At 38.3% G+C, this 25,649-nt stretch overlaps 12 protein-coding genes and 3 non-coding genes across 15 annotated transcripts; 10 read left to right on the top strand and 5 right to left on the bottom strand.

Annotated features, from left to right (window-relative positions):
* Window positions 1-234: 234 nt before the first annotated feature.
* Window positions 235-2,046, top strand: NRP1 (Nrp1p; the record flags this gene model as incomplete). The annotated part of the gene is made up of 1 exon (XM_447393.1): window positions 235-2,046. One exon carries the CDS (start codon window positions 235-237, stop codon window positions 2,044-2,046), a length of 1,812 nt encoding a protein of 603 aa, XP_447393.1.
* Window positions 2,047-2,443: 397 nt separating this feature from the next.
* Window positions 2,444-4,384, top strand: ECM10 (Hsp70 family ATPase ECM10; the record flags this gene model as incomplete). Its single annotated transcript, XM_447392.1, has 1 exon — window positions 2,444-4,384. One exon carries the CDS (start codon window positions 2,444-2,446, stop codon window positions 4,382-4,384), a length of 1,941 nt encoding a protein of 646 aa, XP_447392.1.
* A 399-nt stretch (window positions 4,385-4,783) lies between these two features.
* Window positions 4,784-5,770, bottom strand: BUD16 (putative pyridoxal kinase BUD16; the record flags this gene model as incomplete). The annotated part of the gene is made up of 1 exon (XM_447391.1): window positions 4,784-5,770. One exon carries the CDS (start codon window positions 5,768-5,770, stop codon window positions 4,784-4,786), a length of 987 nt encoding a protein of 328 aa, XP_447391.1.
* A 620-nt stretch (window positions 5,771-6,390) lies between these two features.
* tM(CAU)4 lies at window positions 6,391-6,462 on the top strand. Its single transcript has one exon. It is a non-coding gene; the product is annotated as a tRNA-Met (tRNA).
* A 344-nt stretch (window positions 6,463-6,806) lies between these two features.
* On the top strand, window positions 6,807-7,904 carry POL32 (DNA polymerase delta subunit POL32; the record flags this gene model as incomplete). Its single annotated transcript, XM_447390.2, has 1 exon — window positions 6,807-7,904. One exon carries the CDS (start codon window positions 6,807-6,809, stop codon window positions 7,902-7,904), a length of 1,098 nt encoding a protein of 365 aa, XP_447390.2.
* Window positions 7,905-8,362: 458 nt separating this feature from the next.
* On the top strand, window positions 8,363-8,743 carry SNU13 (RNA binding protein SNU13; the record flags this gene model as incomplete). The annotated part of the gene is made up of 1 exon (XM_447389.1): window positions 8,363-8,743. One exon carries the CDS (start codon window positions 8,363-8,365, stop codon window positions 8,741-8,743), a length of 381 nt encoding a protein of 126 aa, XP_447389.1.
* Window positions 8,744-8,965: 222 nt separating this feature from the next.
* Window positions 8,966-11,857, bottom strand: GVI51_I02937 (uncharacterized protein; the record flags this gene model as incomplete). The annotated part of the gene is made up of 1 exon (XM_447388.1): window positions 8,966-11,857. The coding sequence occupies one exon, from the start codon at window positions 11,855-11,857 to the stop codon at window positions 8,966-8,968; it is 2,892 nt and encodes a 963-aa protein (XP_447388.1).
* A 1,203-nt stretch (window positions 11,858-13,060) lies between these two features.
* On the top strand, window positions 13,061-13,702 carry RIP1 (ubiquinol--cytochrome-c reductase catalytic subunit RIP1; the record flags this gene model as incomplete). The annotated part of the gene is made up of 1 exon (XM_447387.1): window positions 13,061-13,702. One exon carries the CDS (start codon window positions 13,061-13,063, stop codon window positions 13,700-13,702), a length of 642 nt encoding a protein of 213 aa, XP_447387.1.
* Window positions 13,703-14,353: 651 nt separating this feature from the next.
* On the bottom strand, window positions 14,354-16,222 carry GVI51_I02893 (uncharacterized protein; the record flags this gene model as incomplete). The annotated part of the gene is made up of 1 exon (XM_447386.1): window positions 14,354-16,222. The coding sequence occupies one exon, from the start codon at window positions 16,220-16,222 to the stop codon at window positions 14,354-14,356; it is 1,869 nt and encodes a 622-aa protein (XP_447386.1).
* Window positions 16,223-16,609: 387 nt separating this feature from the next.
* tP(UGG)6 lies at window positions 16,610-16,718 on the bottom strand. The gene is made up of 2 exons: window positions 16,683-16,718; window positions 16,610-16,645 (listed from the first exon to the last, which is right to left on the bottom strand). It is a non-coding gene; the product is annotated as a tRNA-Pro (tRNA).
* A 747-nt stretch (window positions 16,719-17,465) lies between these two features.
* On the top strand, window positions 17,466-21,830 carry GEA2 (Arf family guanine nucleotide exchange factor GEA2; the record flags this gene model as incomplete). Its single annotated transcript, XM_447385.1, has 1 exon — window positions 17,466-21,830. One exon carries the CDS (start codon window positions 17,466-17,468, stop codon window positions 21,828-21,830), a length of 4,365 nt encoding a protein of 1,454 aa, XP_447385.1.
* A 530-nt stretch (window positions 21,831-22,360) lies between these two features.
* On the top strand, window positions 22,361-23,158 carry URA3 (orotidine-5'-phosphate decarboxylase; the record flags this gene model as incomplete). Its single annotated transcript, XM_447384.1, has 1 exon — window positions 22,361-23,158. The coding sequence occupies one exon, from the start codon at window positions 22,361-22,363 to the stop codon at window positions 23,156-23,158; it is 798 nt and encodes a 265-aa protein (XP_447384.1).
* Window positions 23,159-23,436: 278 nt separating this feature from the next.
* tR(UCU)6 lies at window positions 23,437-23,508 on the top strand. The gene has a single exon. It is a non-coding gene; the product is annotated as a tRNA-Arg (tRNA).
* Window positions 23,509-23,854: 346 nt separating this feature from the next.
* Window positions 23,855-24,691, bottom strand: MRPL10 (mitochondrial 54S ribosomal protein uL15m; the record flags this gene model as incomplete). Its single annotated transcript, XM_447383.1, has 1 exon — window positions 23,855-24,691. The coding sequence occupies one exon, from the start codon at window positions 24,689-24,691 to the stop codon at window positions 23,855-23,857; it is 837 nt and encodes a 278-aa protein (XP_447383.1).
* A 260-nt stretch (window positions 24,692-24,951) lies between these two features.
* On the top strand, window positions 24,952-25,434 carry GVI51_I02761 (uncharacterized protein; the record flags this gene model as incomplete). Its single annotated transcript, XM_447382.1, has 1 exon — window positions 24,952-25,434. One exon carries the CDS (start codon window positions 24,952-24,954, stop codon window positions 25,432-25,434), a length of 483 nt encoding a protein of 160 aa, XP_447382.1.
* Between the last annotated feature and the right edge of the window lie 215 nt (window positions 25,435-25,649).

Genomic DNA, 25,649 nt, shown 5'->3' with positions numbered 1-25,649 from the left:
ATTTTCAGCGATGCGATGAGCATTGCAACTAAGCTCATCGCATCGGATAGAGAGTAGTCTAATATGTTGGTCCTGAGAAGTGCTATGTTTCTCCGCTGCTCAATCTTGTGATATGTGGTAGCTGGTTATTTAACTGGTTATGAGTGGAGTGTGAAACAATAGGATATTGAGTGCGACGATTGGTTTGAGACACACTTTAGCGTTGATCCCCATAGAAGGAAGTTATAGAAAGCGATGCATTACGTTGTGCTGGATGTCCAGATAGATAGCAGCGCTGTGAAGCCTGTGCTGTTACGACTGGGGTATCAGGTTATTGATCCGGTTAGTCTGGAAGCGCGCAATGAGCCGTATGTGGTAGATGTCGACGGAGAAAGTATCAAGGAATTTATCGCCAAGCTGGATGAGGATCTTAAAAGCCATGCCACGGTTGCCAATCACCAGGAGTCACAGGACGGATCCCAAAGTGGATCAGATGTAGAGAAAGAGTTTGTGTTTTGCACACTGAACCCCAGCTGGTCCGTGAAGGTCGGACTGGTAAGTAGTGCCAATGATCTAGGTGTTGAGTTGCCAGAGTACTTGCGGTACCCAGTTTTTTTTGATATCTGGAAGGAGTACAGTATATGGAAGAAGAATCACAGCGATTCCTCTGAGAGTCCACAGACGCAAGCCAATGGTGAGTCAATTGACAGTTTTGCTGGCAAGATCGAGGAATTAGTAAGGACACTTGATGTGAGTACTGAATATGATGAACTAAAACAGAAAAATGACGATCCAACATTCGACGTTAGACTGGCCACTTTGGTACTTACAGCGTTGCACAAGAAATGCGTTACCCCAGTTGATGACACAACGGTGCTGACGGTGCCATATGATCTAGGCATGGATTACAAAAATTTCATAGAAGAGCAATCGAAGATTCTGTATATCAGTAACATACCGTCCGAGCTAAACCAAACAGATTTAGAAGGGTGGTTTCAACAGAAAGGGGTTGCATCTGTGGGCTTCTGGACGTTAAAGAACATTTCGGATGATGCTACTCTTGCCAGTCAGAGAAACCATGGTAAAATGCTGTCAATCCCAGACTCAATGTTTGGCTTTGCCATATTTCAATCCCACAATGATGCCGAATACGCACTAAACCTGCACGGCACAGTAATGAAGATAGTGGCCCCCAAGGGTAACAAGCATATAGAGCAATTGCTTGACATACAGCCGTCATCTATGCGCCTCTTGGAAAAAGTTCAGGACAACTTGATACTTTTACCGCAAAATAAGAATAAGCCTAGACCAGGTGATTGGAATTGTCCATCCTGTGGGTTCTCGAATTTCCAGAGAAGGACGGCTTGCTTCAGGTGCGCCTTCCCTGTGCCTAACGGTGTTTCTGGTAATGCTGGTAAACTGCCGATGACCAGTGTCACCAACAACATGGTTTCCGGGTACACTAACTATAATACTAGGAATCTTAATAATAAATCCAATTGGAATAACATAGGCCAAGACGGTTACCAGTACAACCAACAACAACAGCTACGCCAATTACAACAGATGCAACAGACATACCAGATGTATGCAGCCAACAGGGCTAGCAACAACGGTGGCAAATCACCAATACAGAGCAGTTACCGGTCCAATTACAATGGTGGTCAATCGGGGAACTCAAGCTACAACATGCCACTGCATAACTACAACAGGTTTAATCAAGGGACATCTGCACACCTACCGTACAACTTAACGCACAGCACATCGTCAAACGGCTATATTAGCGAAGGGAACAACCACGGTCATGGTGGAATGTCCACAAACAGTGGGATGATTGGTGGCTCTAACGTACCGTTCAGGGCTGGTGACTGGAAATGCCCGGGCTGCTTCTACCACAACTTCGCCAAAAACATCGTGTGTCTGCGCTGCGGTGGGCCAAAGACCAAGACCACAACAAGAGACAAGAACAACCAGGACGGTGACACATTGCAACAAGAACAATTGAACCAGACCATCAACGCATTAGCCCAACTTGACAGAAAAGAGGTATCTGTATCAGAAAACTAGAAAAACAAAAAGTTGTAACGAACCTACCAATTCGAGAAAATAAAATTCTACTTCCAGCATATAATTACGAACAGCATATCACTATACATAGGATAATAATTTTATTAGAATCTCTAGAGCATGCACAGCTACAAAACAAATCATATAGTAATGCCAACCCCATTTTAGGCTGCTATAACACTCATCACATTATATAACACTATACGAATATGACTGATTGAAAAAAAATTTCCTTCGAGGAACCCTCGAAGCACAAGATGGAAGTCTTTTGAAGCAAAAGTTCAGCGACTATTCATAAGTTGGTTCTTTCTTGGGTGTCTTCTGGACCATAGCACGGCGGAAGGGATCTTAACTTTTGAGAAACCAGCACAAAACTATAGTTAAAGAAGAATAAGCCATGTTGTCAGCTAGGAATGTCATGGGCAAGTCCATGAACCGTGTTGCCACACGTTTGCAATCCACGAAGGTTCAAGGCCAAGTTATCGGTATTGATTTGGGTACCACTAACTCTGCCGTTGCTGTTATGGAAGGTAAAGTTCCAAAGATTATTGAGAATGCTGAAGGTGCCAGAACTACTCCATCTGTTGTTGCTTTCACCAAGGAAGGTGAGAGATTGGTTGGTATTCCAGCCAAGCGTCAAGCTGTTGTTAACCCAGAGAACACCTTGTTTGCTACCAAGCGTTTGATTGGTCGTCGTTTCGAGGATGCCGAAGTTCAAAGAGATATCAAGCAAGTTCCATATAAAATCATCAAGCACAGCAATGGTGACGCTTGGGTCGAAGCTAGAGGCCAAAGCTACTCTCCAGCACAAGTTGGTGGTTTCGTTCTGAACAAGATGAAGGAAACCGCTGAAGCTTACCTTGGTAAGCCAGCTAAGAACGCTGTCGTCACTGTCCCAGCCTACTTCAACGACTCTCAAAGACAAGCCACCAAAGATGCCGGTCAAATTGTCGGTTTGAACGTTTTGCGTGTTGTTAACGAGCCAACTGCTGCCGCTTTGGCTTACGGTCTAGAAAAGGCTGACGCTAAGGTCGTCGCCGTCTTCGATTTGGGTGGTGGTACTTTCGATATCTCTATCCTAGATATCGACAACGGTGTCTTCGAAGTCAAGTCCACCAACGGTGACACTCACTTGGGTGGTGAAGATTTCGATATCGTTCTATTGAGAGAAATCGTCTCTCGTTTCAAGGCCGAATCTGGTATCGACCTAGAAAACGACCGTATGGCCGTTCAAAGAATCAGAGAAGCCGCTGAAAAGGCCAAGATCGAATTGTCTTCCACCGTTTCTACCGAAATCAACTTGCCATTTATCACAGCTGATGCCTCTGGTCCAAAGCACATTAACATGAAGTTCAGCAGAGCTCAGTTCGAAACTCTAACAGAACCATTGATCAAGAGAACTATCGAACCAGTCAAGAAGGCCTTGAAGGATGCTAACTTGTCTACTTCTGATGTCTCTGATGTTCTGCTAGTTGGTGGTATGTCCAGAATGCCAAAGGTCGTTGAAACCGTTAAGCAATTGTTCGGTAAGGAACCATCCAAGGCTGTTAACCCAGATGAAGCTGTTGCTATTGGTGCTGCTATTCAAGGTGCTGTCTTATCCGGTGAAGTCACCGATGTCTTGTTGCTGGATGTCACCCCATTGTCTCTAGGTATTGAAACTTTGGGTGGTGTCTTCACTAGATTGATTCCAAGAAACACAACTATTCCAACCAAGAAGTCTCAAATTTTCTCTACTGCTGCTGCCGGTCAAACCTCTGTTGAAATTAGAGTCTTCCAAGGTGAAAGAGAATTGGTCAAGGACAACAAGTTGATCGGTAACTTCAACTTGTCTGGTATTCCACCAGCTCCAAAGGGTGTTCCTCAAATTGAGGTTACTTTCGACATTGATGCTGATGGTATCATCAACGTCTCTGCTAGAGACAAGGCTACCAACAAGGATGCCGCTATCACTGTCGCTGGTTCCTCTGGTTTGTCAGATGCTGAAATTGAGCAAATGGTTAACGACGCTGAGAAGTTCAAGTCTCAAGACGAAGCTAGAAGACAAGCTATTGAAACCGCTAACAAGGCTGACCAATTGGCCAACGATACCGAAAACTCTTTGAAGGAATTCGAGGGTAAATTGGACAAGGCTGAAGCTCAAAAGGTTCAAGATCAAATCAACTCTTTGAGAGAAATTATCACCAAGGTTCAAAGTGGTGAAGAAGTTAGTGCTGAAGATTTGAAGACCAAGACTGAAGAATTGCAAACCTCTTCCATGAAGCTATTTGAACAAATGTACAAGAACGACTCCGGTAACACCAACGCTCAACAAGGTGAAGGTGAAAACAAGCAATAGGTTCATTATTGAAATCTGATTGTAACTAATTTCCACCGATCTGTTTTTTACATTTTGTTTTAACTATCTGAACAGTATGATTAATTATGTTCCGTTTTCATGTTATGTTTTGTTAATTTTATTTTGCACATACCTCATTTTCTTAATTGTCGTTACCACGACCTTTAGTTAATCCCCCACTTCCGCTTGAATATATCTTGTATTTAGTCCCAACATGTAATTATTCAATGCACGTAATTAATTTAGTTTATAAATGAGAATAGATACTATTTTTCTATTAATTAATTAGATAATTTAATTCTCGTAATCATAAATGTATCAGTTCGATTTTGTGAAAGGCAGTTATGCTCGATCGTTTGATGCTTAAAACATTAATAGTATTCATGATTTGAAAAAGTACTAGGGTCTAAGTGTTAAAAATGAGTAATCAATATCTGATTTTTCGTAGTGGATTGAACCATCGAAGTATGCATTGCCATCATAGAGGTCTCTAGAGGCAATGATGCGTAATTCCATTTCTTTCATATCTATGGATGAGCCCATCTTAGAGTTTATGTTCTTTGGGGCCATATGTTTTGTGACCTTTAGAACGTTTTGTATAACGTTAAGGACGCTGTTGATTTGGTCCTTTAATGTCAAGTTTGTTGTGGAGTCCTCGTTGTCAAGTAGTTTATACACTCTATCAAGTAATAGTGCCGAAAAAAGGTCGCCAACACCTGTAAAGTATGACTTTATTAGTGGAATTCTGAAGGCGTATGCGGATGAATCCCTCATTGATGCTACACAATAGATTGAATCATCATCGTTGAACAGTTTAGAATTGCAGGATGTTACAACAATAACTGGGATGTATTTATGTAGTTCTCGCAGTGCAGTGAGAAGCTCTTCTTGTGAGTTGATGGGCTGGCCATATAGTATCTCCATTTCAAACTGGTTTGGAGTGATAATATCAACCAAGTTATCCTCACTTAGTGCTAGTTTCTTGTACTCTGGAACCACATCCTCATTTACATACAGTTCGCCCTCATCTCCCATTACTGGATCGAGCAGCCAAATTGTACCGGGATTCTCTTTCTTATATCTACTATAGTTCTCCCCAACACGACGAACAGACATAGCATTAGGTAAGTAACCGGATAGTAGAGCGTCATAGCCTGCTGGGAAATTCTTCATGAGTCCCTTCAGTATTTCATCAAGATCGTTTTCACTTGTGGCTGATCCAAAAACTTTATCCATACCATAGCCGGTGTGGTTTGAGAACTGCACGCTGTTACAGCAGTCTACATCCCATCCCAAACATTGCAAAGGGAAAGTTGCTGCTTTGTTACCAACGTATCCATGAACAACGTGTGACTGTGTTGCCAGCACACTGCGAACCTTATCCATTGTCGTATTTACTTCCAGGATTTCCGTATCTTTTTTAGCTCTTCCAAAAGTTAAAATCCGTATTTGATACTTGAAAGCAGTCTACTTCTTATTGAAACTGGAAGAAATACCCTGGTTTACTAGTTCAATGACAGCTTGTTGTTTAATCAGCCTATATGCCGCATTATATAGTTGCAGAAATTTTTTATCATCGATGAGAAGACATTTGGCTGTCTGCTGAAGTCTCCGAAAAGAGTCATCTTGAATGTGCCCTTGAGCAGGTGTCTGACAGTCCTCTACGCCAGTAGATAGCAAGGTTCTCTTAGCAATTAAGGTGCCTGACAATGTGCAGACTATCAAATCTTGTATCAAGGAACCTGACATGATGATTACTTCCTTCGTTTGTTCCTCTTTACATAATATTTACTGTGCGGACTCCGATACCCTTCTTCAGCCAAGGTAGGCTATGCTTTGCAGTAAATAGTGTATTATCAATCGCAGCCAGGTGTGTGCTGTCTTATTCGGTAGTAGTACCTAGTTGTTATGGACTTCTGCAGCATATTCGAGTGACTCTATCGCACAGTTAAAACTTGACAGTGTTAGGTGCTCAAACAAAAACTCCAGTGTATACGGTTTAATATAGCGCCGTGGCGCAGTGGAAGCGCGCAGGGCTCATAACCCTGATGTCCCTAGATCGAAACTAGGCGGCGCTAATTTTTTTTTTTTTTTTTTACAAAAATTCATATAACGTTATTCCATAATAGTCTCTTATGTCAGTTGATGGTAATCTAGTTGTAATTAAATTGTTTTCCTATCCTGTATCTGAACAGTCACTTGTTCCATTTTCTATTATTTTATCCTTAGAGGCCATCGGATTCATAACGCGTAACGCCAAAATTAAAAAATGAAAGTTGAAGTTAAAACTGGAATAGTCTTGAAGATAAGTAGTGGGTGTTGTATAATTGAAGGCATATAGCCACCGTCTGTTACAAAGCTTCTCGATCTCTAGGTAGAAAATTGGTAGGAAGTATACAGAGAGCTGTGGAATCTTGAATAAATGATCAAGATGGATGAAGAAGTTAAGGAATTTATCAATGATCGGTTATTCCATCAAGCGAAGCCAGTGCTGTTTACAGATCTGATTAGCAAGTTTGGTATAGGACCCGACGTTGCCAAGGGGAGCATGTTCCATTATTACAAGACTGTCAGCGACAATGCTAAGTTTCATTGTGTAGTGGTGTGCTGTCTCAAGGACAACAGGATCTTTATCGTGCAGGACCTTGCTAAGATTGGACAATTAGAAGAGGACGTTATTGACTGTTTTATCTACGCTTTTAGTCCTACAAGCGAAGTGATCCCATATAATGAAGTGTATAAGCAATCTGAACAGACGCTGACAATTAAGAACAGTTATGAGCTAGTGCATACAGAGACTAATGGTAGCTCAGTGACGAAAGCACCTGTTGATAAGCCCATCAAGAGGGAGAACGGTCAGGCCAAAAAAGAACAAACACCTCCTGCTGCACCACAAAAGCCAAAGAAGGATATGGGTCTGCGGTCTACGGCGTTACTGGCAAGGATGAGAAAAGAACGGGAGGACAAAGAGCAAGAGAGACAAGCTGAGTTGAAGAGAAGAAGAGAAGAAAATGCGAAGCGTGAGTTAGACCGCGATCCTAAAAAGGCCAAACAGATGGACGAATTATCGAAAATGTTTGATAATGATGACGACGATGACCTGATGGATATAGATGATGATGAGAACGACAACAATGCCATCAAGATGGAGGAACACCAGGATAATAGACCAGCTACAGCTCCGACTACCGCATCGCATATTAATGAAAGTAAGATGGAAGATATTCTGGACACTACTGCAGAAGAATCACTACTGGAGATAAAGAAGGACCAAAAGGACAGTGCACCCGAGATGTCATCCCAAGTGGAGCAAACAGATGAGCCTGTTAAAAAGGAACAAGAACCGGAGACATATGTTGATGAAGATGGTTATATAGTGACCCGCCGTGCAGATCCAAAGGAAAAGAAAGCTACACCACCGGTGAAGAAAACTACACCAGCGGTAAGGGCGAAGACCGATCCTACACCAAAACCCAAGAGGAAGCAAGGAACCATAGAAAGTTTCTTCAAAAGGAAGTAGGAGTCATAGGAAATACACATGTGTCCTCTACCTTGGTCCAACACAAGCACTAGTCACCGGCTTCTTTATTGTCATGGATGTGGCAGTACAATCAATAAGTAGTGTTATGCATGCATTAACTCGCCTGGACACTATAGTGGATGCATTCAACGATTTCTGCTTTATGTGATCAAATGACTGTTCCGTACTATATTACTTGGCTTTCAAAAGAAAATTTTTTTTTTTTTTTCAAAATGAAAAATCGATGAGCATCTCATCTATAAGAGAACTACAAACTATGAATTAGTAAACTATATTAACTTCATCTTTGTTGTATTCTTTTTGTTCCTTCCAGAAATCAGTATTCGAGCGAGCTACTAATTTGTTGTTGATAACCATTTCAATTTTAAATTAGAAGATTTTACTTATTTGCAAGGAACTTGAATTTTAAAACTTTTATCACATCAATTTAATCAATAATGTCTGCTCCAAACCCAAAGGCTTTCCCATTGGCTGACGAAAAGTTGTCCCAACAGATCTTGGATGTTGTTCAACAAGCTGCTAACTTGAGACAATTGAAGAAGGGTGCTAACGAGGCTACCAAGACTTTGAACCGTGGTATCTCTGAATTCATCATCATGGCTGCTGACTGTGAACCTATTGAAATTTTGTTGCACTTGCCATTGTTGTGTGAAGATAAGAACGTTCCATACGTCTTTGTCCCATCTAGAGTTGCTCTAGGTAGAGCTTGTGGTGTTTCTAGACCAGTTATCGCTGCTTCTATTACCACAAACGATGCTTCTGCTATCAAGAACCAAATCTACGCCGTCAAGGACAAGATCGAAACTTTGTTGATCTAAGCGGGTTCCTGACATTTGTTGAACCACTTTGTTTGTCTTCTTTCTACATCATAAGGGAACTCGGGAGAAAGAACACATTAATTTGTGTATTCTTACCTCAATCTCAACTATCTGGTACCTTAGCACATTTTTAGCATAACATAAACTATAAGGAACTCAATAGATAGATAATAATGTATATTAGATAATAATCGACGTATTGACTTACATCATTACACTCACTTAGTTTTTGTTGACTCTTTTTAACTGATATTTAAATTCATGAGAATGGAAATCTTTCCATATGTCTAACACAAAAAGCCTATTACAGGCACAGTTTACCAAAAACAGGCAATGGCTGCAATCAGCTGCTACTACTCTCGATTCCTTTATGTCAATAGGAGCAACTTGAATAACATTGCTACCAGCCGATATCTCTAGCAACTGATATTTGTCTGTTGACCCTGTAAGTAATGTTACAGTCTCTGACTGCTTATTGAACCCCAGAATAACATCAAATTCTATCTTTGCATATTCCTTATTTATACATTTATCTGTGTCAATATGGTAGAGTTCTTTCGACCACCCATGGGAAATGAAGACCTCGTCAAAAACTAAGCAATTATTACCATTCTTCTCATATAATATGTTATCTGATAGAATGAATACTTTAGGAGATATTAGAGGCAGGTCATTATTCTCTTTTATTACAGTAAACTGTTTCTTTTGTTTCTTGGCAACGTCAAGAGTAGATTTAGGCTTTAACGTATATTCCCCTTTCTCATTTTTTAGAATCTTTACCACATTTATACAATGTGAATCAAGTATAAGATCTATTTCGTTTGGCCTTATGCTTATTTGATTTATTGGGGAATTCAAGATAATAAACCCATGGTTTTTTATTATTTTTTTCTTCAAAAGTTCAAGTAGGTATATTTTTATTGATTCAATATCAACTATTTGGACCAGCATCAAATCCTTATATTTTTTCCTTTCAAAATTCTCAATTTCGGGATCCATAGAATTCAACGAGAATAATTTAGTGACAAAATTAGCCCTGTCAGAAACTTTTATTCTCAAGCTTCCAATATGATTCCGTATTTTTGAGTCAAAGATTGTAATTATAGCATCTTCATTTTCAACATAACTCATAGCAAAATGCTGTGGCTCAGTTGTAGGTAATGAAATAATTGATTGAGGAATAAACTGGCATTGATAGTATCGGGATTGATCAACAGTAAAGTTGCATATCTCGAGCAAATGATTTTTCATGGGCTCTAATATAAATGTATCCACCGTATTTTTATCTCTCAAATAGAACAGTTTGTAACCATTGTTATGTTCTTGGACGACTAACTTAGTAGTTCTGAATCTGCAGTCAATCCATTCAAAGACTTTTGTGCCTAGATCAATAATCAAGGTGCATTCTTCATTATACGCTATAAGCTTTCCTGTTTTAATGTTCAAAGGCAAAAACTGAAGAGGTCCATTATCTTTTGATTGAATAATATGTTCCAATTTTTTGGTTTCAAGGTCAATAATACTCAAGTTCCCTACAGCGTCTGACACAACTATTGCATCCGCATTAGCCATTTTCAACATTATACCATCAACAATAGGGGCATTAGTTAAACATAGAATTTCCGTATCTAATGTGTCATCGCAGATCGAAAGTGCTTTGATTTCAAAGTCTAAATAGTAATAAATATAATCATCCTTCAATCCAAAAATTAAAGCTCTATCCTCAATTGTTTGATCGTTGAAGGATTTCATATTTATCAGAGAGCCCTCCGAATTAATTTCTAAAATGTCAATTCTATTCCCAAAGCGATGAATTAAACATATTTCTTTACCTTCACTTGTAGGGATTACTTTTGCACTAATTAGGTCAATTGTGTTTTCAACAATATAGTTGTTAGGAGTTATCATGTACGGGCGGTTATTCAGTCTCGTTTCACTATTAGAGTACTGTAGGTATTTTTTGCTGAAAGTCACCAACCCAAAGGCTTGTGTAATCCAGAGCGCCTCTATTGCGTTATCATTATCGAAGTGTATAGTCTTTGATGCTTTAATTCGATAATGTGACGTTGAATGCATCAGTTTCTGGAAATATCCAGACCTTGTGCTCATATCAATACCAACTGTGATCAGAGCGATGCCTTGATCTTCGTTTTGCACCATCATGTCAAGTACAACAGAATTACCGATCTTCTTAGAGCATGACAGTACTTTCTTACTTTTATTTCTGGTGTTTATAAGTAGTAGTTGATCATTTATGGATATGAGGAATATATCTCGTGTATTAAGGAAGGCCATGTCAGTTACAGGCTCAGTGGTTGCGCTCACTTGCTTGAAGTTTAGTATTGTTTGGGATTCTGGTTTCTGCAAATCGATCTTCGTTTCCAAAGTGGAGCAATTTACTAACGAATAGATAGATAACTCAAACAAATTTTTGTTGAGCATAGAGCAATGGATTCTATAACCATCAAAGTCATTTTTAAAGAAAGTGAAGTTGGTGGAGAATTGTTTTAGTTTACCATTGTGATAAAAAAAGATACTACTTTCTTCGTTGACTATTGTCATGCAGTGTAAGCGTCTATTGATATTGCACGTCAGCATTGATTGAAGTGAGAACAAAGCAGTAATATCAGACACCAGAAACCCCCAATTATCATTTTCTTTTATTAGTTTGGCTCTTACTAAACAGTATGAATTGTATGTGAACGATTTAGTCAATAGAGTAATTTCGTAGAACTCTCTTTTGTATTCGACCATGAAGTCAACAATGAGCATATTGCTGAATGAATGCAATTGTTCAGTTATTATGTGGCCATTGTCAAAGTTTAGTAACCCAAGAGTACCAGCAGTAGAGAAAAAACATAAATTACTGGCGTGTACAGTATTTTTAACAGGAATATCAGATACATACATTTGATCGGGGTTATGTATCTCAAAGGCATGGTGGTAGTCGATAAAAGCATACACCGATTCACGGTTTATTGCTATCACGTTTATTACCTCAGAAGAAACCTTCTCTTGCAAATCAAAGCCATCTTCGAGCGTATATAAGCTGTTGTTCCACGTAACAACGCCTACATTACCGTGCAGTGCATAGAATTTGATCTTGTATGACATCAACACATATCTACGCAAGCACCAAAAGTTTTTTTCAGGTACGACTACTCACAGCTACAAACTCCAAAGCTTTCAGAAAGGTGTCGTATATCCGGGAAACCTGAGAGTTAGTATTGTGATATACGTCTTAGCTTCTTGTGTTATGCGATGAGATGAGATCAGATCAGATCAGAGTAGATCAGCTTCACTATAAAAGTAATTGTTAGGAAAACCCAAGTCTGTACGTATAGACGGTTTGTATCATGTGATACATACGTCCAAATAGATATACACTTATACGTAAGTCACACATACAAACGTATACAAGTATAATCGGGTTTTGGGGGAAAAGCTAAAACCGCAACTTTTGAGTTTCGTTCTGGACCAATCAGATTCGAGAATAAAGGGACACTTCACTTCTTAATGTATGGCGTATTATGTGATATATCATACCTGCAGGAAACACCGCCAAGATGAAGAAGTATAGTGTCTGCATCCTGGTTTAATTGATATTTCTATAGCATATAATTTGGAAGTTTCTCTAAGTTTGAGTTTAGTTAGAACAATACAAAGTGAAATTGGTCTTGCAAGAGTCATGCTATATCGCTATTTTATGTAGTTTTGTCTTATCACGAGTCTCGTCATCTCATCTAATCATCACCGTTCCTCCAGTCAAGACGTTTTTTCGCTTTTTACTTCAACTTTGGATTGCTATTGGATGTAAGCAATCAATCACTAAACAATAGGTACACCGGATGGGGGGGATAACGATTCGGATATTTCGCTTTCAATCCACAACTCTCTCTTCCCTTTTCCCTCCCCCAGATGCTTTTACTGGCTGAACTCTAGGAAGTTCAACTTTGACTTTCATTGCGTTCCCTTTTAATAAGGAAATCGATGCTGTTTCCTTCCCTTCTGTAAGTGCTGGAACTGAAATCTCTCTCTTTTGATTGGGAAGTTCCTTGTCTTCCTGGCACATACATATCCATTTTTCGGTTTCTTCTTCATAACTTCTTATTTATACTTGATTTGTGGGTTCTTAGACTTTTCAATCCTGTTTCTATTGTACTTTATATTAATTAGTGGTTTTTCTTTCATATAAGTACCTGTTCAAATAAAGCTGAAAACTACTGGAAGATTAATACACTAGAACAGTAATTAGTCCATCTGCAATATCTCATACATAATATTCTGGAAGAAAAATAACAAGTAAAATTTTACAAGATGTCTATGCTATTAAGATCCTCCATCAAGAATGGTTGCAGATTGAATGCTGCTAGAATGTTTTCTACATCCCTAGTGGCTAACAAGAGTACTTACAGAACACCAAACTTCGACGATGTGCTCAGAGATGACCAAAACTCAGACAAGAGCCGTTCATATGCTTACTTCATGGTCGGTTCTCTAGGTTTACTATCATCCGTTGGTGCCAAGTCCACCGTTGAGACTTTCGTCTCCTCCATGTCTGCCTCTGCCGATGTCTTGGCCATGGCCAAGGTCGAAGTCAACCTGGCTGCTATACCTGAGGGTAAGAACGTTGTTGTCAAATGGCAAGGTAAGCCAGTCTTTATCAGACACAGAACAGCTCATGAAATCGATGAGGCCAACGCTGTCGACATGTCTGTATTAAAGGACCCACAAACAGATGCAGACAGAGTCAAGGATCCAAAGTGGTTAGTCATGTTGGGTATCTGTACCCACTTGGGTTGTGTCCCAATCGGTGAAGCCGGTGACTTCGGTGGTTGGTTCTGCCCTTGTCACGGTTCTCACTACGATATCTCTGGTAGAATTAGAAAGGGCCCAGCTCCTTTGAACTTGGAAGTCCCAGCTTATGAGTTTGACGGCGAGAAGTTGGTCGTCGGTTAAAACAAGAGCACAAATCATGCAAAAAAGAAATTAAAAGGAATACAATGTCACATATTCTTTAACAATATTTTATTTTATTTTTGAAAACAAAGCAACTCTTTTCTTAATATTCCATTTTTTTATCCATTAAAGGATCCCCTTCCCCTTTCCAGACTCATTTTTCTGCGATTGAAGGTAATAGCAAAAATTATTTATTTCAACTATAAACTTGAACACCTTCAAAGAATAAAGCATATCCTTGCTGCTTTATTTGGACTATTTGCTTTACTTGTTTTGTGAGAAAAATAGTAACACTCAATATAACACCCATAAGCATGATGTTGAACCATATTCACAATTAAAAAATATTCACAAATAAAAACGAAAAAAAACTTTAAAACAGCAATGGTGTTTCTAAAGGGCATTTCAACAATAATTGGTGCTATCCATGATAAAATTGAAAAGATGTTCAAATACAATTATTGAATTACAAGTTATGCTAAACACCATAGAACGTTTTATCGGATTTTTGACCTGTAGTTAATTATTCTCCGTTTACATATTTATTCTATATTTATTTTTCAATTATATTTTAGAATTTTCGACAAAAGCATCATTATGATTCAATCCAATTGTTACTGTTACATAAATAGAACAAAAACCAGATGTGTACTAAAGATACCCCTCCAAGTCATCAGGTACATGTTGCCATTTCTCTTCTACCCATTTCAGTAGCATTTCCCTTGTTTCCTGAGAAACACGGTCATGCAAAGTCTCGTTAATGAGTGTAGATGATATAGATAAATTACTGCTTTGTCGTAGTATTGCCTCCCTACCATTATTACAGTTGGTATTGAAGATATAAGGCATTTTCGAAATATCACCAGCGCTATTATCACGATAATTTGATTTATTGAAAACCAGTCCTTCCATCTCGCTCAACAAATTTTTAACATACTTTGGGAGGTTTGTAGGTCGGTAATTTTTACTAAATCTTAACTTCCAGAATACTGACCAATGTAACAGGGCATATTCTGGAACATGTCTCGACCTACCCAAATTGGGAAAGCAAATTTCTCTAGATGACCCATCCGGTTTATCAAGCTTCAAACTAACAGGTATGAATTCTAAGAGCCACCAAACAAAAACAAGAAATTGCTTCAATCTACCACATCTAGCTCCATATTTTGCTTTAATGATGAGATCATTCCTGGCAATGGCATTGTACAATTTTTTTTCGTAGCCTGCTTTCAATATTGCTCTAATATTAGCAAGTGGAGCCAAATCAAATCCATTAATATCAACTCTGTTTTTCTTAAAATCTAGTTTTATATCATGTCTTGTAACATGTAATTTCAAGTAATCATGAGTATCTGCAAACAATGATCCCACAGAAGTAGCTTGATCACTATAGTTTTTAAGCGCAGTAGGGTTGAAGGAAACCCCAAATTTAATTGCTTCTGAAATCATCCATCGTAGTGAGATATTGGATGAACTTTCCATTGTTTCTCCGTCTAGGGCCCAACCACCACCTACATCTGCGTGGTCCCCTGGAAACCACATCTCGATTAAATCAGGTATACTTGTATAAGCGCTGTCGCACAGGGCTTCGATCGGTTCATACTTGAATGTTCCCTCTATATTAACAAATGATGTGTTACTTTGTATTTTATTTTGATTTAACTTTACGCCTTTTGTAGTTATGCTCAGTTTTGAATGATTAGCGTTGTGGAATTCTGGCGTATGTTCCTGCGATGGACAGATATAGTGTCTGTAACTTAGAATAGTTTTCTTGGGCAAAAGTAATGTCGGTTCAATGCAAAACTGTTTAAATTTACCTCTTCTTTCATCCAGAGACAGACAATGGCGTACATGCTCAACAATTTGACACTTTTGTGTGCAGGGAAATAGTTTATCTCTGAAGATACCAACAGAATTCACGGAATCGAACAAACCTTGAAATGTGATTTTGATAACTTCATTTCTACAAAACGTTTTTTTGAACTCCTGAACCAAGGTTGTTGTATAATTTGGTTGTATTGGCTGTTTCTCATATTCCCATTTTATGTACACTTTCCATGCCATTTGCACAAGATTATCTTGACCTTTACTCAAAAGCCCCACCTTTTCGATCATTCCTGCTAAGACTCTTGCAATAAATGCACCACGAGAAAAGCCAAACATATAAATCCTATCTCCAGTTTCATAGTATTTAATTAAAAATGAATACGCTGCTTGAACGTGAGAACCTATATTGAACGCAAACATCGAATCCAACATGTTTCTGAAACTTGACAATGTGAATCTTCTCCGAAAGTCAGTAACAGGATCACAGTCAGCGGCTATGCCAATGCCTGGTTGGTAATAGCATATCTGTTTTGATGGATCACTATTTTCCAGCAACTTGTACAATTTGAGAACGTTTGTGAAAGGATGGGGACCAAAATTCTCACAAGTACCATCTATGCAGAGTATAATATTTTTCCCCTTTTTGATATCATGTGAAATAGAGTCCTGGAAATGGTAGTTAGCTGCTGACATATATATTTAATGTATACAGCAGAAAATACCGTAAATTAGATAAAGTACATGAATATATTTTCAACTAGATTGTCTTTAACAATATTGAAATAAAATAAAGAGTATTAGTTAATTAAAAACCTGACAGGAATTACCTCAATACCTATAGTTTTTAATAATAAATCATAAAAAACAATTCTCAATAATAATGTTGATGATTACACAACTATAATTATTTGTTTGTTACAATTATATGTTTTGTGACTACCATGGCACTCTCTCACACATAGTCACGTATGTACAATCGCTATGAAATCCAAATAAAAAAAAAATTAATTTTCGGAACGAAAATGTCACATGATATAATGTAGTTGCCTTAACTAAAACTAATAAAAAAAAAATCAAATTGGGGCGAGCTGGGAATTGAACCCAGGGCCTCTCGCATGCTTGTGATTGTTCACACGGATTTTATCCATGTTCGCCCAAAGCGAGAATCATACCACTAGACCACACGCCCATTTATCTGATGATGTCATCTAAACCAAATGAGATCAATAATAGTTATTCCAGTGCGTTCGGATTTTATACCTTTGGAAGAAAACATTCTGTATTTTAAACAAGATAAAATAGATTTCTCTAGCAGAGGAGCATATATTGCCAATTAAATAAGTGGAATCGTTATGACTGTATCAGTGATTTACGGATACTACTTACTAGAACAGTATAAGTATCCTATTTAAAAATTGGTTGGGCTTGAAATACTCCCTGTAGATCGAAAATAAATTTTGATAAGCCATCTTTTGTAATACAAACTCGATGCTAACATGAATTCTTATACCATGTTCATATACGTAATGTTTATTGTCAATGAATTGCAATATTTAATTGTGAATTTACCATTTATGTACTGCTCATTATTATGTGCTTGCACATCATTTTGCAATATTGAAATTCACGAAATTCCTAGAAACGGCTCTGTGAGATTGATGGCTACAAGAGGCAAACGGCCTCTTCAACAGTTATTCTAGGGACTTAAGGAAACTGGAATTATATACTGAAATACCTTACCAAGCAGTGATCTTTATTGGCTACAATACAATAAGACATATATTCCTGTTCTTTGGTTGAGTTCAAAGGCTAACAATTGGAATAATTGTCGCTGCCGGGGTCATTAAAAAGACAACACTAAGCATTCATTACACGTACCGAGTTCATAGACGTGTTTCCCAGCCTTGGTATTTATACTGTGCAAGATTTTTGCATGATGGGAGGTTATGAAGCAGCAGGCATGGATGCTGTGACCATCGTCATTAAAGAGTGTATCAGCCTGTCGACGACTATGAGGAAGTTCTCTAAATTAACTTCACAGTCAGGTGTCGTTGCACTGTTAGCAGGAAATAGTGAGATATTTAACGATGATAAGAATATTCACAAGTTTTCAAAACATAAGCAAGCCAACAAGCCCAATGATCCATACCTATCAGGCTTTATACAACTAAGACTAATGCTGAATAAACTGAATAGCCTCGATGAAGTCGACTCACTCACAGTTCTTCAACCATTCCTGATCTTACTAACAGCTAGCTCAGTTTCGGGTTACATCACATCTCTGGCTTTGGACTCCTTACAGAAATTTTTCACTATGAATATTATCAATGAAAACTCCAAGAATTATAAAGTTGCATACAGAGAACTGATAGAGGCCTTAACACATTGCCGATTTGAAAGTTCCTCTCAGATATCAGATGATGCCGTATTATTCAAGGTGCTGCTGCTGACATGCAATGTTATAAATTCTCCTTATGGCGATGTAATAACAGACTCTTTAATGTATGATGTATTACAAACAATACTAACTTTGGCCTGTAATAATAGGAGAAGCGATGTTTTACGGAAGGCAGCTGAAGAAAATATTATTTCAATCACATATAAGCTGTTCTCCAAAATCAAAAACTTTAAGAAGTCCGATATTTCAGGAATTTATGTTAATGATGAAGCATATGCCAACAATGCCTTGAACGGAGATTCATTTGGTATCACCTCACCATCTGCTGATGATCTCTCTGTATTGTCTACCGTAGACTCACCAGCTCCAGCGAACATTGATTCAAAACTGGAAGGAACCAAAGACAATGAAACAAATGATAATGATAGTTCGATTTTCACAAAGACTGAGGAAATATCTATCCAGAATGCGGATAATTTGGGAACTCAAGATGAAGAAAAAGAAAATCCTAATGAGTCATTTAATAGCATAGAGAGTAAAACTAATGTCGAAGTTCAAAATGAAAACAACAGAATTATAAACGAAAGCGAAGAAGAGCCTTATGGACTACCTGTTGCTAGACAGTACTTAAGCTTGCTACTATCTTTGATTCTTCCAGACCAAAAAATTAAACACACTACTACTACGAGAATCTTTGCATTAAAGCTAATCAATGTTGCAACTGAAGTAACAGGTGATAAACTTCCATTGCATCCAAGACTATTTAACCTGGTATCAGATCCAATTTTCAAGTCAGTGTTATTTATTATTCAGTCTACAGACAAGCTGTCATTGCTACAAGCGGCATTGCAACTATTTACGACATTTGTTGTTATTCTGGGCCAAAGATTGCAACCACAAATCGAACTCACATTGAAAAGAATATTTGCAATATTATCGGATGACGATGGGAAATCTCAGAAGAAGACTGGTAATAATACAGAAAAAACGAAGTTCAAATCACCAGCTGTCAAGGAACTTCTTGTCGAACAGATTGCAATCTTATGGTCAAGGTCACCACTATATTTTACCTCCACATTTATAGATTTCGATTGTAACTTGGATAGAACTGATTTATCAATCAAGTTCTTGAAAGTGTTAGCAAAGCTATCTCTTCCTGAGAGTGCCATTAGCACAACTCCTTCTGTACCCCCTATATGCTTAGAAGGCCTTATATCATTTGTGGATGATTTATATGACCAACTGCGTTCACTTGATAGAAACAAATATTTGGAGGTGTCTAATGATATACCCGACTTATTAAAGCAACGGGAATTAAAAACCGAATTTATCAGATGTGCAGAAGCTTTTAATAAAAAGCCTAAAAATGGTGTACCAATGTTAATCGAAAAGAACTTTATACGCTCGGATAAAGACAGAGATATAGCTGAGTTTCTTTTTGAGAACAATTCTAGGCTGAACAAAAAAACTTTAGGTTTGTACTTATGTGACCCTAAAAAGACAGGACTTTTACAAGAATTTATAGATTTTTTTGATTTCAAAGGTTTGAGAGTTGACGAGGCCATTCGTGTTTTATTAACTAAGTTTAGACTGCCAGGTGAATCCCAACAAATTGAAAGAATAGTCGAGGCGTTCTCCAAAAAATATGTGGCTGATCAAAATTACAATCCAGAAAAATTAACAGTTGATGAAGAAGAAGAGGATATGGAATCAATACAACCAGATTCAGACTCAGTATTTGTATTGAGTTATTCTATTATCATGCTAAACACTGATCTACATAATCCACAAGTTAAAGAGCATATGTCTTTCGAGGATTATTCTGGAAATTTGAAGGGCTGCAATAATTCCAAAGACTTCCCGTTCTGGTATTTAGATAGAATTTACTGCTCGATAAGAGATAAGGAGATAGTTATGCCAGAAGAACACCATGGTAACGAGAGATGGTTTGAAGATGCCTGGAATAATTTGATATCCTCCACAACTGTTGTCACTGAGGTTGATCATAATTCAACATCTACCACAGATAACTTAACTCTGTTAGAGCTTGAGAAGTTCAACAAAGCTATATGTGTAGAATTGGGTGAACTACTTGTGAATACTTTCTTCAAGATATTTATTATTGCAACTGATGACCATATCTCTACCAAAATGCTGGGAAGCATAGAAAAATTTGCTTACATATCTTACTTTTTTGAAATGAAGGACCTCTACAATGACATTATGCACAAAATTGCTGTAAGAACCTCTCTGCTAAAAAATCCTTCTGACGAGATGGCTACTTCTGAGCAGGCGAACGAGGATTTGATTCCACTTGTTGAGATAAAAATCGATGATGAGGAGCAACAAAGCATCGTGGTTAGTAACGCAAGTGTGAGAATAGGTCGGTCATTTAAAGCTCAATTAGCGTGCATGACGTTATTCAGATTGTTTCAAATGAACGAAGATCCCACCTTACTACAAGATAGAATTTGGAGTGATATTGCAGATATATTGACTGCACTATATCAAAATTTACTAATTTCTCCTGATATATTCCCTGACTTACAAAACAGGTTAGTATTGAGTAATTTACCAAGAAGAAACCCCGACCTCACTATTAGCCGTACAACTGAAAATCGTGGCTTCTTATCTACTTTTGCATCATATTTGAAAGGTGATGAAGAACCAACAGAAGAAGATATCGAAGCTGCAGTAAAAGCACAAGAATGTGTCAAGAACTGTGGTATTCCATCATCTCTATTTGGCAACGAAAAAAATATAACTCCAATACTCATGCGCAAGTTACTTGGTTCTGTAGATTTAGAGAAGAACTCCGAAAATTCCTCTTATTTTGAATCCCAGATTTTGTTTATGTCAGAATTGGTTGTCGGATTATTTTTATTCTCAAAGGACGATAAAGAAACTGGTGAGTATATTGTTAAAACATTATTTGAATTCAGCGAGTTAGCGGATTTGAGCAAAAGATGTGTTAGAAGATTAATGACTTACAAAGTGCTACTGCTATCCATATTGGAGGTAGATCCAAAGTATTTGGATAAAATATTTAGTGAAGACTTCTTGAAGAATGAAGTTGCATTTGGGGAGAAATATTTGCATTCCAAGCATGGAAAAGTCCTCATTAAAAGCCTTTTAACTGTCTCAGAAATAGAACATTATAGAAGGCACATAACTAACCTGGAAAATTTCTGGACTTTCCTAAGAAAACTTTCAGTTAATAAGGACTATGTCAGTGACATATACCTCTATGCCGACCAGTTGTTGAAAAGCAGTAAACATGTTATAACGGAGAAAAATTTTATGTGGGTCCTTGGCTTACTTGATGAAATCTCATCATTTGGATCTGTGGGTAGTAAATGGGAAAAAGAATACAGTACTTTAGTTGCGACAGGCCACAAAGTGGAGAAGGAAAATCCATTCCAAGAGCTGGTAGAAGTGTCGTTAAGATCAATCAACCTTACAGCACATTTAATGGACCAAAGTAACTTCCCTGACTTTTACACTAATGAGGTTATTATTGCCATCGTTCAAGCCTTAGCTCACCAATGTACCAACCCATGCGAGCAACTGAGATCATATGCGGTTAGTTCTCTGCAGGATTCACTAATAGAGAGAATACAGATACCTTCTGACCAAGTCCAATCATTAGAACAAATCCTAGAGCAAGGGATATTACCTATCTTGCTGCCAGAAGGTCAAAACGCTAACTCTCAGCATATGAAGGAAGTGTTCCCAATGATAACCAAGGTTTACTTTCACTACTTGAAAAAGGGATCGACTACTAACGATACATTCTTAAAAGTACTGAACATGTTTAACAGCTGTGTTGAAGACCCTGAGATAGAAAACCAACTACAACAATTTATTATTATGAAGAAAGAAATAGAAGCTGAATCAACTTAGACCATTCCCGAGTTAAAACAATTTTAATCTTCCTGTAATTACAACAATTCAACATTATACTTAGAAGAGTAGGCTACTTCATATCTTGTCACTATATATCAAGGCACTCTCGGCTATATAATTTTTAGACAAGATATATACTACAATTAATACTAATATGCTTGCATTCTATGGCTTCTACTTTCTATATACATGTTATCAGTCAAACCATACCCATAAGAAAGGTCAAGGTAAATGGTCTACGTATGTTTCTGTGTAAAATCGGATTGTTCCGAAAATGACTGCTGATAATTGCAATTTTCTTCATCATCGAAGGACTCTTCTCTTAACGGAATTAGCTGAATAGTCATCTCATCGCCAATATTAACTAACATGTATATAAGGTTACTATACAATTCCTTAAAGGGGATCATATTTCCTTACAAGTTACAAGAACTTGCCAGTTCTCGAGAACCAATTGCATCATCCCAGTAGATTAGTGGATACTCCAGCTCAAGACTGAAAAAAAAACCATCAAGAGTACACTTACAATGTCCAGTGCCTCATATTTACAAAGAGCCGAGGCTCACCCTAGTCCAGTTGCTTCCAAGTTGCTGAAACTTATGCATGAGAAGAAAACCAATCTTTGTGCTTCTCTAGACGTCACCACCACCAGCGAATTGTTGAAGTTGGTTGACACTTTGGGTCCATACATTTGCTTGCTTAAGACTCATGTTGATATTCTATCAGACTTCTCCTTCGAGAACACTGTTAAGCCATTGAAAGAAATGGCAGCCAAGCACAACTTCTTGATTTTTGAAGATAGAAAATTTGCAGACATTGGTAATACTGTTAAGTTGCAATACACATCAGGTGTTTACAAAATTGCAGAATGGGCTGATATCACCAACGCTCATGGTGTTACCGGCCAAGGTATCGTCACTGGTTTAAAGCAAGGTGCTGAGGAAACCACCAATGAACCTAGAGGGCTTTTAATGCTTGCAGAGTTGTCATCTAAGGGCTCTTTAGCTCATGGTGAGTACACTAAAGGCACTGTAGATATTGCTAAATCTGATAAGGACTTTGTCATTGGATTCATTGCTCAAAAGGATATGGGTGGTAGAGACGAGGGCTTTGACTGGCTAATAATGACTCCTGGTGTCGGTCTAGATGATAAAGGCGATGCACTTGGTCAACAGTACAGAACTGTTGATGAGGTCTTTTCAACCGGTACAGATATTATCATCGTTGGCAGAGGCCTATTCGCCAAGGGCAGAGATCCAAAGACTGAAGGTGAACGTTACAGAAAAGCCGGCTGGGATGCTTACTTGAAAAGAATAGGAAACTGATTCAAGACATATCCAATAGGAAGCTAGATCATACCTAGCAACATCATCTTACAACCGAATTGTACATTCTCAGAAAATATAGTTTTGTACTTTACGTTATGCATGTAATATCTAGTAAATTCATCATTCAATAAATATTCTAAAACTAATATAATGGCAAGACTAACGTAAAGTACAACTCCTAGTATAAATATATTCATAATTATGATTTAAATTCAAAATTAGATTCTAGTTGATATGGTCATCATGGTCATTAACTTTTCTTAAGAAATAACTAAGCTCGCGTGGCGTAATGGCAACGCGTCTGACTTCTAATCAGAAGATTATGGGTTCGACCCCCATCGTGAGTGCTTTTCTTTTTATTCTTTTTCATATCTAGCTACTGTGGGTAGCGAGAGTCAACTTTATATTCCAAGTGTTCTTCTCTTTTTATTTTTGATTCTTTGTTAATTGAAGGTATAAACATATCGATCTGATAATTTATATTATGGAGGTGTTTTTTTATTAACTTTCACATATTTACATGTTGTTTTGCATCCTTTATTGCGCTAGTTTGCTTACTCTTAAGCTGAATATTTACTAATTTCAGGGTCATTCACCTCTGATAGACAGAATATTTGTTGTTATTTCAAACAGTAACTGCAGAAATAAATTTAAGAATAAAATCATAAACAGAAATTATAGCTAGTTCTGTCTTCATTTCAACCCCACAGTCTTTGATTTTGAAGAAGGTGGTATGAAATTCTCTTGCAACGCTTCTAATTGAATATCCAAGGCACTCTTTTTAGTCTTGGCAGATCTGATCTTATTTCTACCTTGAGCCTTGGATTCCTGGATCATCTTCAAGTATGGATCGTTTTCAACAACCAAGTAACCACGGTTTTCTTCTTTACTGTAGTAGTCAATATCCTTTCTTTTAACTGGTCTTGCTGGCAGAGGCAATCTTCCTCTCTTCTCTAAGAACCAATTTGGAACCAAATGTGCACGAAGGCCCATTCTGCTGAAGTATCTGGCAACAAACGACCCTCCCGCCGATTCTATAGCTTTAACTGCTTTGCTCGAGGCTCTACTGGCTTCAACTTTGTATGGCAAGTTATACACAAACTGCCCCTTGGCTAGAATCTTTATTCCATCTCTAATTGGACCAGTAACCAAACCAACATCCTTCATCTTCTTCATGTCTAGTACTTCACCTTCGCCCAGTTTCAGTCTGCCAGCATCATAAAACTCTTGTATTCTTTGCAAGTTTAATACCTTCAGAGGACGTGCATTGACATTGGTGAAACCAATCTTCGGAAACAGCTTGTAGATGGGGGTCTGACCACCTTCAAACCACGACTTCACTTTACCTCTAGCCTTCTGACCCTTCTGACCCCTCCCAGAAGTCTTACCTTTACCACTCGAGGGACCACGTCCCAGCCTCTTATAGCTCTGCTTGGCACCTTCGGCAGGATGCAACTGGCCCATGATGCTGACATACCTCCTCGAGGTAACAAATCCATTCCTGAGGGAACCCAAAAACCTGAGCATCATCCTGTCCTATACTGTCGCTGCTTTGTACCGGCTATATAGGTTGCTATACCAGAATACTCTATTACCAGCTTTGCTCTTTTCTATATTGCTCTTGAGTTCAGATTGCCCAGTTTTCTCAGAATTTTTAGAAAAATTAAGTTGAAGTTGAAGAGATTGAGATTGCGATGAGGAAGTTTCAAGTTCACATTTTAACAAAGTAGACTTGCAGTGTAGATACGAATATTTCAACGGGAATTAGCTAGTATATCAGTAGGTTAACGATGATGAAACGTGGAGGGCGTGTTATCCCGGTGTTGGAAGACCCGTACTCGAATGAGAAGTGGCCTTACTGCACGCCAGAACAACTGGAACTGCTGGACACATACATGGACAAATCTGTACTACGTGCGCTGAAGAACAGCAAGCCTGGCGAAGAGACGGGCGTCGTGTTTGATATCGCGGAGATCCTGCGAGTGCTACAGTCCGAGAGCGCGGATGTGTACGTCCTAGCGCTGTGGAACGACTCGATGCTGATGCGCCAATTGAGACTGCTCGTGGCTGTGAAAAACGTACCTCTAATCCCGATCAACAAGAAGATCAACAACAAGCTACTGGAACACGTCGGGGATTCATACGCCGACGTGCTGCTCCTGAAGAAGACAGCATCGCTGGATCAGAGCCTGGCAAACTTGCTGGACTCGATCGAACAACCGCCGACACCCTTCCTGGAGCCCGTGAGATATCATCCGACTACTATCTCATGAATATATATGCCATCCTCGCATGGTGGAACCCAGGCAATTGAACAGTTTCTATTATTTTCTGGAAATTTTTCAGCTTTTTTTTTCAAATCAGAAAGTGAAAAAATATAAAGAGAGAGAAGGCAACATAAGACAAGTGAGTTTGGAATCTCTTCATATTTAGAAAAGACTTACAGACCCTGGCTCGAAACCTGTACGCTGGCTGAGTATTTGAACTC

Source organism: Nakaseomyces glabratus, chromosome I (genome assembly GCF_010111755.1).
Source record: "Nakaseomyces glabratus chromosome I, complete sequence".
NCBI lineage: Eukaryota > Fungi > Ascomycota > Saccharomycetes > Saccharomycetales > Saccharomycetaceae > Nakaseomyces > Nakaseomyces glabratus.
The sequence above is the reverse complement of the archived record's forward strand: the minus strand, read 5'-3'. Positions and strand labels throughout refer to the sequence as shown.